Below are 12,465 nucleotides of genomic sequence, written 5' to 3'. Positions count from 1 at the left end.
TAGCATTTATTAGCTGGCCCCCAAGTAAATTAATCCCATTTTTATGGCCGTGACGACCTTATTTCATTTTCTGTTATGCAAACTTGCTCCAAGCTCGGTTTAAAAGCAATAAGGCTTTACATTAAAGGAAAAAATTAAATTGTGGGTGGTTTTTTTGTTTGTTTTTGGGTTTGGGGGTTTTTTTTTTCCCCAAGAGGGTGGTCAACAGCCAGAGCAGGTCTGTGCTTTACGATCCCCAACGATTATTGCTGCTGGGTTCTCACAAAGGCGAGAATATTAAATTTGGTTAAATGAAACCGGAGGAGGGGGTCCGGGTGGGTTGGGGGTGGCATTTAGTAGGGTCAGGTGGCCCAGAATGAAGCTGAAGTAGCCCCCTGGCCCAGGAACTGGGGACTAAACGGCCGTTGGCATCCTGGAAAGCAAAGCCCAGCTTTCGGGGGGGGTTAAAAAAAAAAATATATATATATTTTCAGAGCATCTCAGGCACGTGGAGCCGGACTGTTGCAGACATTTGGCTTCCAGAAACATCAGCTGGGATTTAAATCACCCTCCATCGCTCGACCTACTGGGGAGGGCAAAGAACTGGGGCTCCTGTAGCCGAAAACAGCAAAGCCAAACCCATCTGATGCCTGTTGCCATGGCAGAAGCATCTCCCATCCCGCCTGGCTGCCATGGCAACAGGAGCATCACCCCCCCCCCCCCGCTGCTCCCCGCTGCTAAATTTGGGGGAGACTGCTCTCCCTGTATCCCAAAAACCCGGGTGGGATGGCACCCAGCTAAGAGACGGGTGGTCAAGACCTGAATTAGCATCCCACCCACCCCAAATAATCCGCTCAGCAAATCACCTGCTTAATTAATTCATGCAAACGCTGTGACACCGCCAGCGACGGTTAATTCCTTACAGAAAATCGCGAGGCTGAAAAGATTTGAAATCGGGGGAAACTTTGCCCTTGGAGCAGCTCCTTACCCCAAAGCATCAAAAGGATGGTCAAACCCCGCTTTTTCATTATTTATTTTCAAACCCCGCTTTTTCATTATTTATTTTCAAACCCCGCTTTTTCATTATTTTCTTTGCCAGGCGACTAAAACGCGACGTGCCACAGAACTCAAAATACCATCAAATGGTTTTTAATTAGGAAAGGCCCCGCCAATAACCCTGCTTGAGCTTAACGCAGCGCACGAAGCTGCTAATTAATGCATTTTAAATGGGTTTAGACAGCGGAGAAGCTCCTGCCATCGCGGCATTTGCCCCCGCGGGGGGCACAGGGCTGCGAGCCGCTCTGGATTTGCCTTTTTCCAGGTTTTTTAGCTCCAAAAAGCACCGGAGCAGAATTCCTAAGGCAACACCTTTATTCCGTTATCTTCTCGCCAGGTTGGGAGCGAGCGTCCTCCAAAGGGATGCTCAGGTCACGCGATATTAATATGGGGGGGGGGGGGGGGATGGGGGGTTGAGTCCTGTTTTCCCACGGGATACAGGGAGCAGAGATGAGGCAGCGAGGACGCCGGTAGAGGAGTGCCACACTCTGGCCACGCCGTGCCTGGCAGCATCGCAGGCAGGAGACCCCCCCCCCCCCAAATGCCCCTTGTCCTCCAGCCCCCCGACCCCGCTGCACCCACACTCGGGCTGGTGCCAACTTTCTCCAAAATATTATTTATTTTTTTTTAAAAAAAAAAGACAGGAGAGTAAAACCAGGTTGCCCCTACTTGAGGACGACCAACACCGCGACGAGCCACCGGGATATCCCCAAGCCCCCAAATTCCTTCTGGGATCCAGCCAGACTCACCGAGGGCAACGGAGGCGGTGGCTCCTCCCCCGTTACGGGGGTCCCCTGCTTCGCCTGGGGGATGGGGTCCATCCTGGCACCGCGGTGCTCAGCACCACCGTTCACCGGGAGCATCCCCCGCGAAGCTCCGCTCACCGGTGCTGTTTCTTGTGCCGCAGGATCTCCGTGGGGGTGAAGGTGAAATCCTGCTGGCAAACGTCGCAGTGGTAGGGTCTTTGGAGGGCGGAGGGTTTGGATGAGCTTTCAGCAGCTTCTTCCAAGGGGGCTGCAGGAAAACGCCAAGAAAAACAGGGATCAGGGGGAAACCGAAGCCCTGCCAGACCGTATCACACCGCCAAAACGCGGCTCTTGGTGGTATCCCCTCCTAAAAGCCGGCGTAAACGCTGCCACCCCTCTCCTCGGTCGCCCACGGAGCGGAGATCCCACCCGGGCTCTTCCCAGGGAGATCCCGGCTGGTTCTCCCGGACTGTCCCTTGTCCCAGCCCCCCTGGGTTGGGGGCGGGGGGGGGGGGGGGGGAAACTCACCCTCGGAGGGTCGGCAAGCGCTTTCGTGGCACATACGCTCCAAGGGGGTGAAAGGCATGTGGAGATCGCAGTGCGGGCAGGTCCAGAAGCTCCGCAGGCAGTCGCTGTAGAGGTCCGTGTCCGTCTGTGGGATGCGAAGGGGATGCTCAGACCCCCCCCCGGGGAGGGGCAGACGGGGCAGGAGGCGGGGTGTGGGGGGGGGCGGTGGGCGTACTCACGGCCAGGCAGTTGTAGGTGAGAAATTCGGTCACCCTGTGGCCACCTTTCACCTCGTCAGGCTTCATCTCCATCCCCTGGAAGAGCCCCGGGAGGCGGGGGGCGGCGGCCACGGTTTGGGGACCGATGTAGAGGTTCTGTTTCTCCAGCCCTGTGAGCTGGCGCAGGCGGTGCGGCACCTGCGAGGGGACACGGGGACGTCAGGGTGGGGGGCTGCACCACCTCCCCTCATCCTTCCTCAGCATCCAAAGCACCGGAGCAGGATGGAAGCCACACGGACCACGGTCACAGCCACACCACCTCCATCCGCAGGAACTCCCGCAAGCCCCGGCTGAGCGCGGATACATCCCGGGAGCTCGGCCGGCGGCCCGACTCCTCCTCCCGACCTTCCAGCAGCTGGTGGAGGAGTTTTTCCCAGGAAGAGCGAAGCTGCAGGGCTGTGGAGAGCAGGCGCAGGGCAGTGTCCGCGTCGGGGACGGTGAGCTCCAGCCAGCCATCGGCTACCAACCGGGTGCAGTCCGCGTTGGTGTCCAGGGAACGGGAGAAGAGCAGGAGAGTCTGGAAAACACAACTGGTTTGGGGTGATGAAGGCTCCCGGGAGGGCTGGGAGAGGAGGAGGAGGAGGGGGAGAGCAAAGAGCTCACATGTAGGGCCGGCACCCGGACGCAGTTCACCAGGTAGGGCTTGGTGGTCTCCAGTAGCGAGACGAAGGCGAGGAGCTGGTGGTGGCAGCTCAGCCCCTCCGTGGGGTCTACGGGGGCGAGGAAGGGGCTCAGCTGGACCCCAGACCCCATCCCCCAACATCTGCCAACCCCCCAAGGGCTGGAAGCGCTTTCATCCGACGTGGAAAAAGCCAGGGAGAAAAAACCAGGGGTCACCCTACCTTTGGTCCCCGCTCCCTCCTTGGCGTGGAGCAGCTCCGGGCTGGTGGCGAAGACGCAGGTGGGATGAAGCACGACACCCTGCTTGCTTTTGGTGTGGAAAATCTGCGGCGAGAGCAAAAGGAGCGGTGAGGGGAGGGCGGCAGGGGACCCCCGAGGTGGGCGCCAGGGCGAGTTGGGGGCGGCGGCGGACCTGATCGGAGTCCTTGCGGCCGCTGTTGAGCGCGTCGGGCACGGCCAGCTGGGGGTAAAGCCCCCTGCACAGCACCAGCTTGAGCAGGGCGAGCTGCGAGCAGGAGAGGGTCGAGCTGGATGCGGCCTGGAGCTCAGCCACGTCGTGCCGGAGCTTGAACTTGACGTCCTGTAAAAGAGAGCAAAGCGCCAGAGGGTCGGATCCTGCCTCCCCAGCGGAGGAGACGGCTGTGCGAGGCTCACCTGGATATCGACGCTGTGCTTTCCACGGGTGCCACCATCCTCCTCCTCCTCGCCAGAGGAGGCACCTGCTCCATCCTGCAGCCGCAGCACCTTGCGCTTCCGACCCTCCGTCTCCGCGTGGGAACGCCAGAGCCGGTGCAGCTCCCGACGTTCCCGGTGTCGGCTCTGCCGGCTGTAGCTGTCGCTGGGCTGGCTGGAGGTTTCCTCCACAAGCTGGTGGTCTCGAAGAAGCTCCTGGGGCGGCAGGAGAAGGGTGCTGAGCCCCCACAGCCAGGAGATGGGTAGGCTGGGGGAGCACAAGCCGCTTCAGCTCTTCCCGGCACTGGGAATTCCCTCTCCGGCCCGAAGCTGAGGATCCGGGGTCGCATCCTGCCCCTACCTGGAACTGGCGCCGCAGGTTGGCGGCTTCGTAAAGCCGATGCTCCTCCAAACCCCGGCGGCGGCACCATTTCCGAGAGCTGCCACCCCGCTCCGATTTCACCTGCTCCGGGACATCGCGGCTCAGCACCCCCCCCCAACAGAGACACCCTGTCCTTCCCACCCCCCCTGCACCCCCAAAAGCAGCGCCCCCCCCACCCCCAGCAGCCTCAAGCCCACCTCCCCCCACCCCGAACGCGACTCGCCGCCCCCCCCTTAGGCAGGAATCCCACCTGGACCCACTGGTTGAAGATATTGAGCAGCGTTAGGGGGTCCCCGTGGGGGCTCTCGAGGGGCCGCCGGGCCGTGGCGCAGTCAGGATTGGGGTGAGCAGCCCGCAGGAAGGGGGACGCCACGCTCAGCGCCGCCGCCACCGTCAGGGTGGGCTCGGCCAGGTCAAACAGCGCGCCCAGGACCAGCATCTTGCCTACGTGGGGAGGGCAGGGCAGGCAGTGAAGGCAAAGGGAGAGACCCCCCACCCCTCCAGGGCTCCTCACAGCGTCACCGCTCCGAGGGGACGCCCCCCCCCCCCAGATTACTCACCCACCACCACGTCCACCGGCAGCTGGGCCAGCAGGTTCCCGATGGGCGTCAGATCTTCAGCCTCATCCAGGGCTCCCTGGTCCTTCAGGTAGCGCACGGCCAGCTCCAGGCTGGAGGGGGGAGGGGGCTCCAGGAAAGGGAAGGTCCGGGGGTCACCCAGCCCCATGCTCTTCAACTGAAAGAGAAACGCGCGGAGAACGAGCCCAGGGACGACCCGAAGAGCCCAGAGGTTCACGAAACCCCCCATGCATCCCCTCCAAGCTCTCCCCAAATTTCCACACACACCCCGCCAGCAAACGGATCCCCGATTTTACCTGGAGCACCAGAGCGTCCAGGGCGACCCGCTGGATCTCTGGCACGGGGTAGGGGGCAAAGGCATCGTAGTCGGACTCAGCGTAGAGCCGGTAGCAGACGCCAGGACCGGTTCTGCCGGCACGACCCTTCCGCTGCTCGGCGCTTGCCCGGCTGATCCAGAATTCCTGCAAGCGCTGGAGTTTGCCCTGAGGGTCGTAACTCATCTCCTTCACCTTCCCTGGAAGGAGGAGGAGGAGGGATGGAGAAGCTGGAGACAGGGCAGGAGGAGAAGGAGCAGCCGGAGGGGGAATTTTTACCCGAATCCAGAACGAAGCGGACGCCGTCGATGGTCACCGAGGTCTCCGCAATGTTGGTGGCGAGGATGCACTTACGGACACCGGGAGGGGCCACGTCGAAGACCTGAAGATGAAAAAATAATAAAAAAAAATAACGATCCTGGGTAAGAAGAAATAACGGTCCTGGGTCACAAAGACCTGAAATGAAAAAATAACAAAAAATAACAAAAAAACAATGGTCCTGGGTAAGAAGAAATAACGAAATAACGGTCCTGGGTCATGAAGATGAAAAAATAACAAAAAAAGTAACGATTCTGGGTGAGAAGAAGTAATGAAATAACGGTCCTGGGTCACGAAGACCTGAAATGAAAAAATAACAAAAAATAACCAAAAAATAACGGTCCTGGGTAAGAAGAAATAATGAAATAACTTCCTGAGTCAGGAAGACCCGAAGACAAAATATAACCAAAAAATAATGATCCTGAGTAAGAATAATGAAATAACGGTCCTGGGTCACGAAGACCCGAAGACGAAAAAATAACAAAAAAATAACGGTCCTGGGTAAGAAGAAATAACGAAATAACGGTCCTGGGTCATGAAGACCCGAAGACGAAAAAATAACAAAAAAATAACGGTCCTGGGTAAGAAGAAATAACGAAATAACGGTCCTGGGTCATGAAGACGAAAAAATAACAAAAAAATAACGATCCTGGGTAGGAAGAAATAACGAAATAAGGGTCCTGGGTCATGAAGACGAAAAAATAACAAAAAAATAACAATCCTGGGTAGGAAGAAATAACGAAATAAGGGTCCTGGGTCATGAAGACGAAAAAATAACAAAAAAATAACAATCCTGGGTAAGAAGAAATAATGAAATAACAGTCCTGGGTCAACAGGGCCGGCTCCAGCGCGGAGCCAACCTCTGCAGATGGGAAACTGCACCCCAAAACCACCCAGCGCCGCGTCACGGCTCCGGGATTCTTCCCTCCGTGCCAGAATCCCACCCCCAATTCCCAAGGTTGAGCCCACCTTATCCTGCTCCGCCACGGAGAGGGTGCTGTGCAAGGGGAGGATGATCCAACGCTGCGTCCGGGCAGCGTACGGCTGCGCCGCCTCCAGCACCGCGCCGATTTCGGCCACCCCGCTGAGGAAGACCAGCAGGTCCCCGCGTTCCTCCGGCGGGTACTTGTGGTCGACGGCTTGTAGCACCCGCAGGTAGGGGAGGGGATCCAGGCGCTCCGCTTTCCCCGATTTCCCCACCGTGGATCCTTCTTCCTTAGGGATCGGTTGGTAGATCACCTGGAGGAGAGACAGGGAGGTCACGTTGGCTCCAGGGAGAGATTCACGTTCGCCCCGCGCCAAGATTCATCCCTAAAATCTCACCAAGAAGGGAAAAACAATTCGTCCCGAAAATCTTACCGAGACGGGAAAAAAAAACGATTCCTCCCTCCCGAAAATCTTCCCGAGATGGGAAAAACGATGATTCCTCCCTCCCGAAAATCTTACCGAAATGGGAAAAACGATGATTCCTCCATCCCAAAAATCTTACCGAGATGGGAAAAACAATGATTCCTCCCTCCCGAAAATCTTCCCCAGATGGGAAAAACGATGATTCCTCCCTCCCGAAAATCTTCCCGAAATGGGAAAAACGATGATTCCTCCATCCCGAAAATCTTCCCGAAATGGGAAAAACGATTCATCCATCCCGAAAATCTTCCCGAGATGGGAAAAACGATGATTCCTCCCTCCCGAAAATCTTCCCGAAATGGGAAAAATGATTCATCCCATCCCAAAAATCTTCCCCAGATGGGAAAAACGATTTGTCCCAAAAATCTTACAGAGATGGGAAAAATGATTCATCCATCCCGAAAATCTTACCAAGACAGGAAAAACGATTCATCCCAAAAATCTTACTGAGACGGGAAAAACGATTCATCCCATCCCTGAAATCTTCCCGAGATGGAAAAAACGATTCGTCCCGAAAATCTTCCGAGATGGAAAAAACGATTCGTCCCGAAAATCTTCCGAGATGGGAAAAATGATTCGTCCCGAAAATCTTCCGAGATGGGAAAAATGATTCGTCCCGAAAATCTTCCGAGATGGGAAAAATGATTCGTCCCGAAAATCTTACCAAGATGGGAAAAACGATTCGTCCCGAAAATCTTCTGAGATGGGAAAAACGATGATTTATCCTGAAAGTCCTGCCGAGATGGGAAAAATGATACGTCCCTAAAATCTTACCGAGATGGGAAAAACGATTCATCCCAAAAATCTTCCCAAGATGGGAAAAAAAAAAACCGATTCGTCCCTCAAATATTACCGAGATGTGAAAAATGATTCCTCCATCCCGAAAATCTTACCGAAATGGGAAAAATCCTTCCCGGCACCTGCAGCACGGGGGCACCCCCGAAATATCCCGAAAAAAGGCGGATGTTGATGGTGGCCGACATAAGCACCAGCTTGAGGTCGGGCCGCGCGGGCAGCAGGCGCCGCAGGACGCCCAGCAGGAAATCGCCGTGCAGGTGCCGCTCGTGGACCTCGTCGGCGATGACGACGCGGTAGGCGGGCAGCCTGGGCTCCCGCTGCGCCTGCCGCAGCAGCAGCCCCTCCGTCAGGAAAAGGATGCTGGTGGCGGGCGAGCGGCTGCTCTCGAAGCGGATCTGGTAGCCCACCTGCGGCGGGGAGGGGGACAGCAAAAAAAAAAATGGGAAAAAAATGCCGGGCGGGAAGGACCAAATCCATCCCCTGGGCCGATTGCCTGACCCCTACCCAAAATTCAAAGTGTATCGGGCTCTATCGGGCTGTATCGGGGCATATCGAGCTGTATCGGGGCGTATCGGGGCGAATCGGGGCGAATCGGGGCGAATCGGGGCGAATCGGGGCGAATCGGGGCGAATCGGGGCGAATCGGGGCGAATCGGGCTAAACAATGTTGAACCATATTAGACTGAACCACGTTAAACCAGGCTGTATCAAACCCAGCTATACTGAACTGTACTAAACCAGGCTAGACAAAACTGGATTAAACCAGATTAAACCAGATTAAACCAGACACGGCTAAACCAGGCTAGACTGGGCTAAACCAGGCTGGACTAGACTGTATTAAACCATATCAAACCAGGCTAAACCAGGCTAAGCTGGGCTAAACCAAGCTAGACTAGACTATATTGAACCATATCAAACCAGGCCAGGCTAAACGAGGCCAGAATAAACCAGGCCAAACCAGGCCAAACCAGGCCAAACCAGGCCAGGCCAAACCAGGCCAGGCCAAACCAGGCCAGGCCAGGCCAGGCCAGGCCAGGCCAAACCAGGCCAGGCCAGGCCAGGCCAGGCCAGGCCAGGCCAGGCCAAACCAGGCCAGGCCAGGCCAGGCCAAACCAGGCCAGGCCAGGCCAAACCAGGCCAGGCCAGGCCAGGCCAGGCCAGGCCAGGCCAAACCAGGCCAGGCCAGGCCAGGCCAGGCCAGGCCAGGGTAAACCAGGCCAGGCCAGGGAGGGTAAACCAGGCCAGGCCAGGCCAGGCCAGGCCAGGCCAAACCAGACCAGGCCAGGCCAAACCAGGCCAGGCCAAACCAGACCAGGCCAGGCCAAACCACGCCAAACCAGGCCAGGCCAGGCCAGGCCAGGCCAGGCCAAACCAGGCCAGGCCAAACCAGGCCAGGCCAGGCCAAACCAGGCCAGGCCAAACCAGGCCAGGCCAGGCCAAACCAGGCCAAACCAGGCCAGGCCAGGCCAAACCAGGCCAAACCAGGCCAGGCCAGGCCAAACCAGGCCAAACCAGGCCAGGCCAGGCCAAACCAGGCCAAACCAGGCCAGGCCAGGCCAAACCAGGCCAAACCAGGCCAGGCCAGGCTAAACCAGGCCAAACCAGGCCAGGCCAGGCTAAACCAGGCCAAACCAGGCCAGGCCAGGCTAAACCAGGCCAGGCCAGGCTAAACCAGGCCAGGCCAGGCCAGGCCAGGCTAAACCAGGCTAGGCCAGGCCAGGCCAGGCTAAACCAGGCTAAACCAGGCTAAACCAGGCCAGGCTAAACCAGGCTAGGCCAAACCAGGCTAGGCCAAACCAGGCCAGGCCAGGCCAGGCTAGGCTGTATTAAACCCTATCAAACCATATTAGACTAGAATATATTAAACCGTATTAAAACCCATTCAACCCAGTCTATATCAAACCGTACCAAACCGGTCCATACCAAACCGGTCCGTGCCAAACCGGGCTGTATCAAACCGGTCCGTGCCAAACCGGGCTGTATCAAACCGGTCCGTGCCAAACCGGGCTGTATCAAACCGGTCCGTGCCAAACCGGGCTGTATCAAACCGGTCCGTGCCAAACCGGGCTGTATCAAACCGGTCCGTGCCAAACCGGGCTGTATCAAACCGGTCCATGCCAAACCGGGCTGTATCAAACCGGTCCATGCCAAACCGGGCTGTATCAAACCGGTCCGTGCCAAACCGGGCTGTATCAAACCGGTCCGTGCCAAACCGGGCTGTATCAAACCGGTCCGTGCCAAACCGGTCCGTGCCAAACCGGTCCGTGCCAAACCGGGCTGTATCAAACCGTGCCAAACCGGGCTGTATCAAACCGTGCCAAACCGGGCTGTATCAAACCGGTCCGTGCCAAACCGGGCTGTATCAAACCAGTCCGTACCAAACCGGTCCGTACCAAACCGGGCTGTATCAAACCGTGCCAAACCGGGCTACATCAAACCAGACTAGACTGTATTAAACCATATTAAACCATATTAAGCCACGTTCTATCAAGCCATATCAAACTATTATTAGACTAGACCACATCAAACCAGATCAAATCAAATTAAACCATGTTAAAGTAGATCACGCTAAACCATACTAAACTGTACTAAACCGTATCAAAGCATATTAAACTAGCCCGTATTAAACCGTATTAAACCGTATTAGACTAGACTGTATTAAACCACATTAAGCCATATTAAACCATATCAAACCATATCAAACCATATCAAACCATATCATTAAGGATGTTTTCGCCTTAAAGACGCCGACAGGACATCACCCCCCTCCCTAAAAACACGCCGGAGGGCATTTGACACCCCACCCCCCCCCCCAGTGAAGAAAGGTTTCTGGGTACCAAGTCTGAACCCCCCCATGGGTGCCCCCCCCCCCCCCCTCCCCCCCAGGGGACCCACCGGGGCACCAACCCCACCTGGAATCCCCCCCAAACCCCCCGAAGACCCCCACCTATGGGTGGTACCAACCCCCCCAGGACCCCCCCTGGGGCACCGATTCTTCCCCACAACCCCCCCCAGGGACCCCCAAACCTCTCCAGGGCGCCCACCTCTGGGAGGTGCCAACCCCCCCTCACAGACCCCCCCCCACGACCCCCCTGACCCCTCCAGGCCCCCCAATCCCCCCCAGAGGTTCCTGCCCAACCCCCCCCCCCCCCCAGGACCCCCCTGACCCCTCCGGGCCCCCCAACCCCCCCAGGGGTTCCTGTCAAACACACACACCCCCCCAGGACCCCCCCCCAGGGCCCCTCTGACCCTTCCAGGCCCCCCAGTCCCCAGGGGTGCACCCCCAAGACCCCCGGGGCCCCCCAGAACCATGGGTGCCCCCCTGACATCCCCCTAGGGCTGCCCACCCACCCCCAGGGGTGTCCCCCAACCCCCGCCATGGGTGCCCCCTCCCCAACACCCATGGGTGCCCCCTCGACATCCCCCCAGGGCTGCCCACCCACCCCCAGGAGTGTCCCCTGAACCCCCCAGGGGTGCCCCCTCCCCAACACCCATGGGTGCCCCCTCGACATCCCCCCAGGGCTGCCCACCCACCCCCAGGAGTGTCCCCTGAACCCCCCAGGGGTGCCCCCTCCCCAACACCCATGGGTGCCCCCTCGACATCCCCCCAGGGCTGCCCACCCACCCCCAGGAGTGTCCCCTGAACCCCCCAGGGGTGCCCCCTCCCCAACACCCATGGGTGCCCCCTCGACATCCCCCCAGGGCTGCCCACCCACCCCCAGGAGTGTCCCCTGAACCCCCCAGGGGTGCCCCCTCCCCAACACCCATGGGTGCCCCCTCGACATCCCCCCGGGGTGCCCACCCACCCCCAGGGGTGTCCCCTGAACCCCCCAGGGGTGCCCCCTCCCCAATACCCATGGGTGCCCCCTCGACATCCCCCCGGGGTGCCCACCCACCCCCAGGGGTGTCCCCTGAACCCCCCAGGGGTGCCCCCTCCCCAACACCCATGGGTGCCCCCTCGACATCCCCCCAGGGCTGCCCACCCACCCCCAGGAGTGTCCCCTGAACCCCCCAGGGGTGCCCCCTCCCCAACACCCATGGGTGCCCCCTCGACATCCCCCCGGGGTGCCCACCCACCCCCAGGGGTGTCCCCTGAACCCCCCAGGGGTGCCCCCTCCCCAATACCCATAGGTGCCCCCTCCCCAATACCCATGGGGTGCCCACCCACCCCCAGGGGTGTCCCCTGACCCCCACCCCCACCCCCCAACATCCCCCGAGGGCTGCCCACCTACTCCCAAGGGTGCCCCCCCCCCCAAGAGCTATGGGTGCCCCCCCACCCCCAGGGATACCCCCAGACCCCCCCCATTCCCTACAACCCCTTTACTCACCCCGTCACGCGGCGAGGAAAGATACCAGCACCCCCCCAACGGCTCCCAGTTCCCCACCCCACCCCCACCTCACCCTTTTAAGCAACTGGGCAAACTGGTTTCTGACCTGGTCGCCGTACTGGTGCAGGCTCTCGAAGGCCACGCGTTTGGCGAGGGAGACGCAGGCGACGCGGCGGGGTTGGCTACAAGCCACGGGGCTGTAACCGGCCGCCGCCAGGAACTGCGGCACCTGCGTGGATTTCCCGCAGCCGGTGTCGCCGGCGATCAGCACCACTTGGTGCTGAGCCACTGCTTGCAGGATGCGATCCCGGAATTGGGAGATGGGAAGGGCCGCGCGTTCCCGGTGGAGTTTGGTCAATTTGGCGAAAGTTTGTTTTTGGCTGAAATCCAAGTAGTGGAGGAAAGCGGCGCGGAATTCCGTTAGGGATTCCCGGGGGATCCCTCGGAACTCAGATCCCTCCGTTGGGGTGCTCAGCACCGAT

At 58.9% G+C, this 12,465-nt stretch overlaps 1 protein-coding gene across 1 annotated transcript in view; it reads right to left on the bottom strand.

Annotated features, from left to right (window-relative positions):
• Positions 1-286: 286 nt before the first annotated feature.
• DHX34 (DExH-box helicase 34) overlaps positions 287-12,465 on the bottom strand; it is a 20,224-nt gene continuing 8,045 nt past the window's right edge. The window contains 16 exon segments of the mRNA XM_055700089.1: positions 287-2,049; positions 2,310-2,433; positions 2,528-2,704; positions 2,826-3,083; positions 3,170-3,276; positions 3,409-3,511; positions 3,600-3,767; positions 3,842-4,075; positions 4,221-4,322; positions 4,492-4,685; positions 4,802-4,976; positions 5,116-5,333; positions 5,413-5,515; positions 6,421-6,690; positions 7,752-8,063; positions 12,090-12,460. Coding sequence (XP_055556064.1) covers positions 1,916-2,049; positions 2,310-2,433; positions 2,528-2,704; positions 2,826-3,083; positions 3,170-3,276; positions 3,409-3,511; positions 3,600-3,767; positions 3,842-4,075; positions 4,221-4,322; positions 4,492-4,685; positions 4,802-4,976; positions 5,116-5,333; positions 5,413-5,515; positions 6,421-6,690; positions 7,752-8,063; positions 12,090-12,460 — 3,050 coding nt within the window. The 3' untranslated portion in view covers positions 287-1,915.

Source organism: Falco cherrug (genome assembly GCF_023634085.1).
Source record: "Falco cherrug isolate bFalChe1 chromosome 22 unlocalized genomic scaffold, bFalChe1.pri SUPER_22_unloc_1, whole genome shotgun sequence".
Taxonomy (NCBI): Eukaryota; Metazoa; Chordata; class Aves; order Falconiformes; family Falconidae; genus Falco; species Falco cherrug.
Note: the sequence above shows the minus strand (reverse complement) of the source record. Positions and strands in the feature narration are given on the sequence as shown.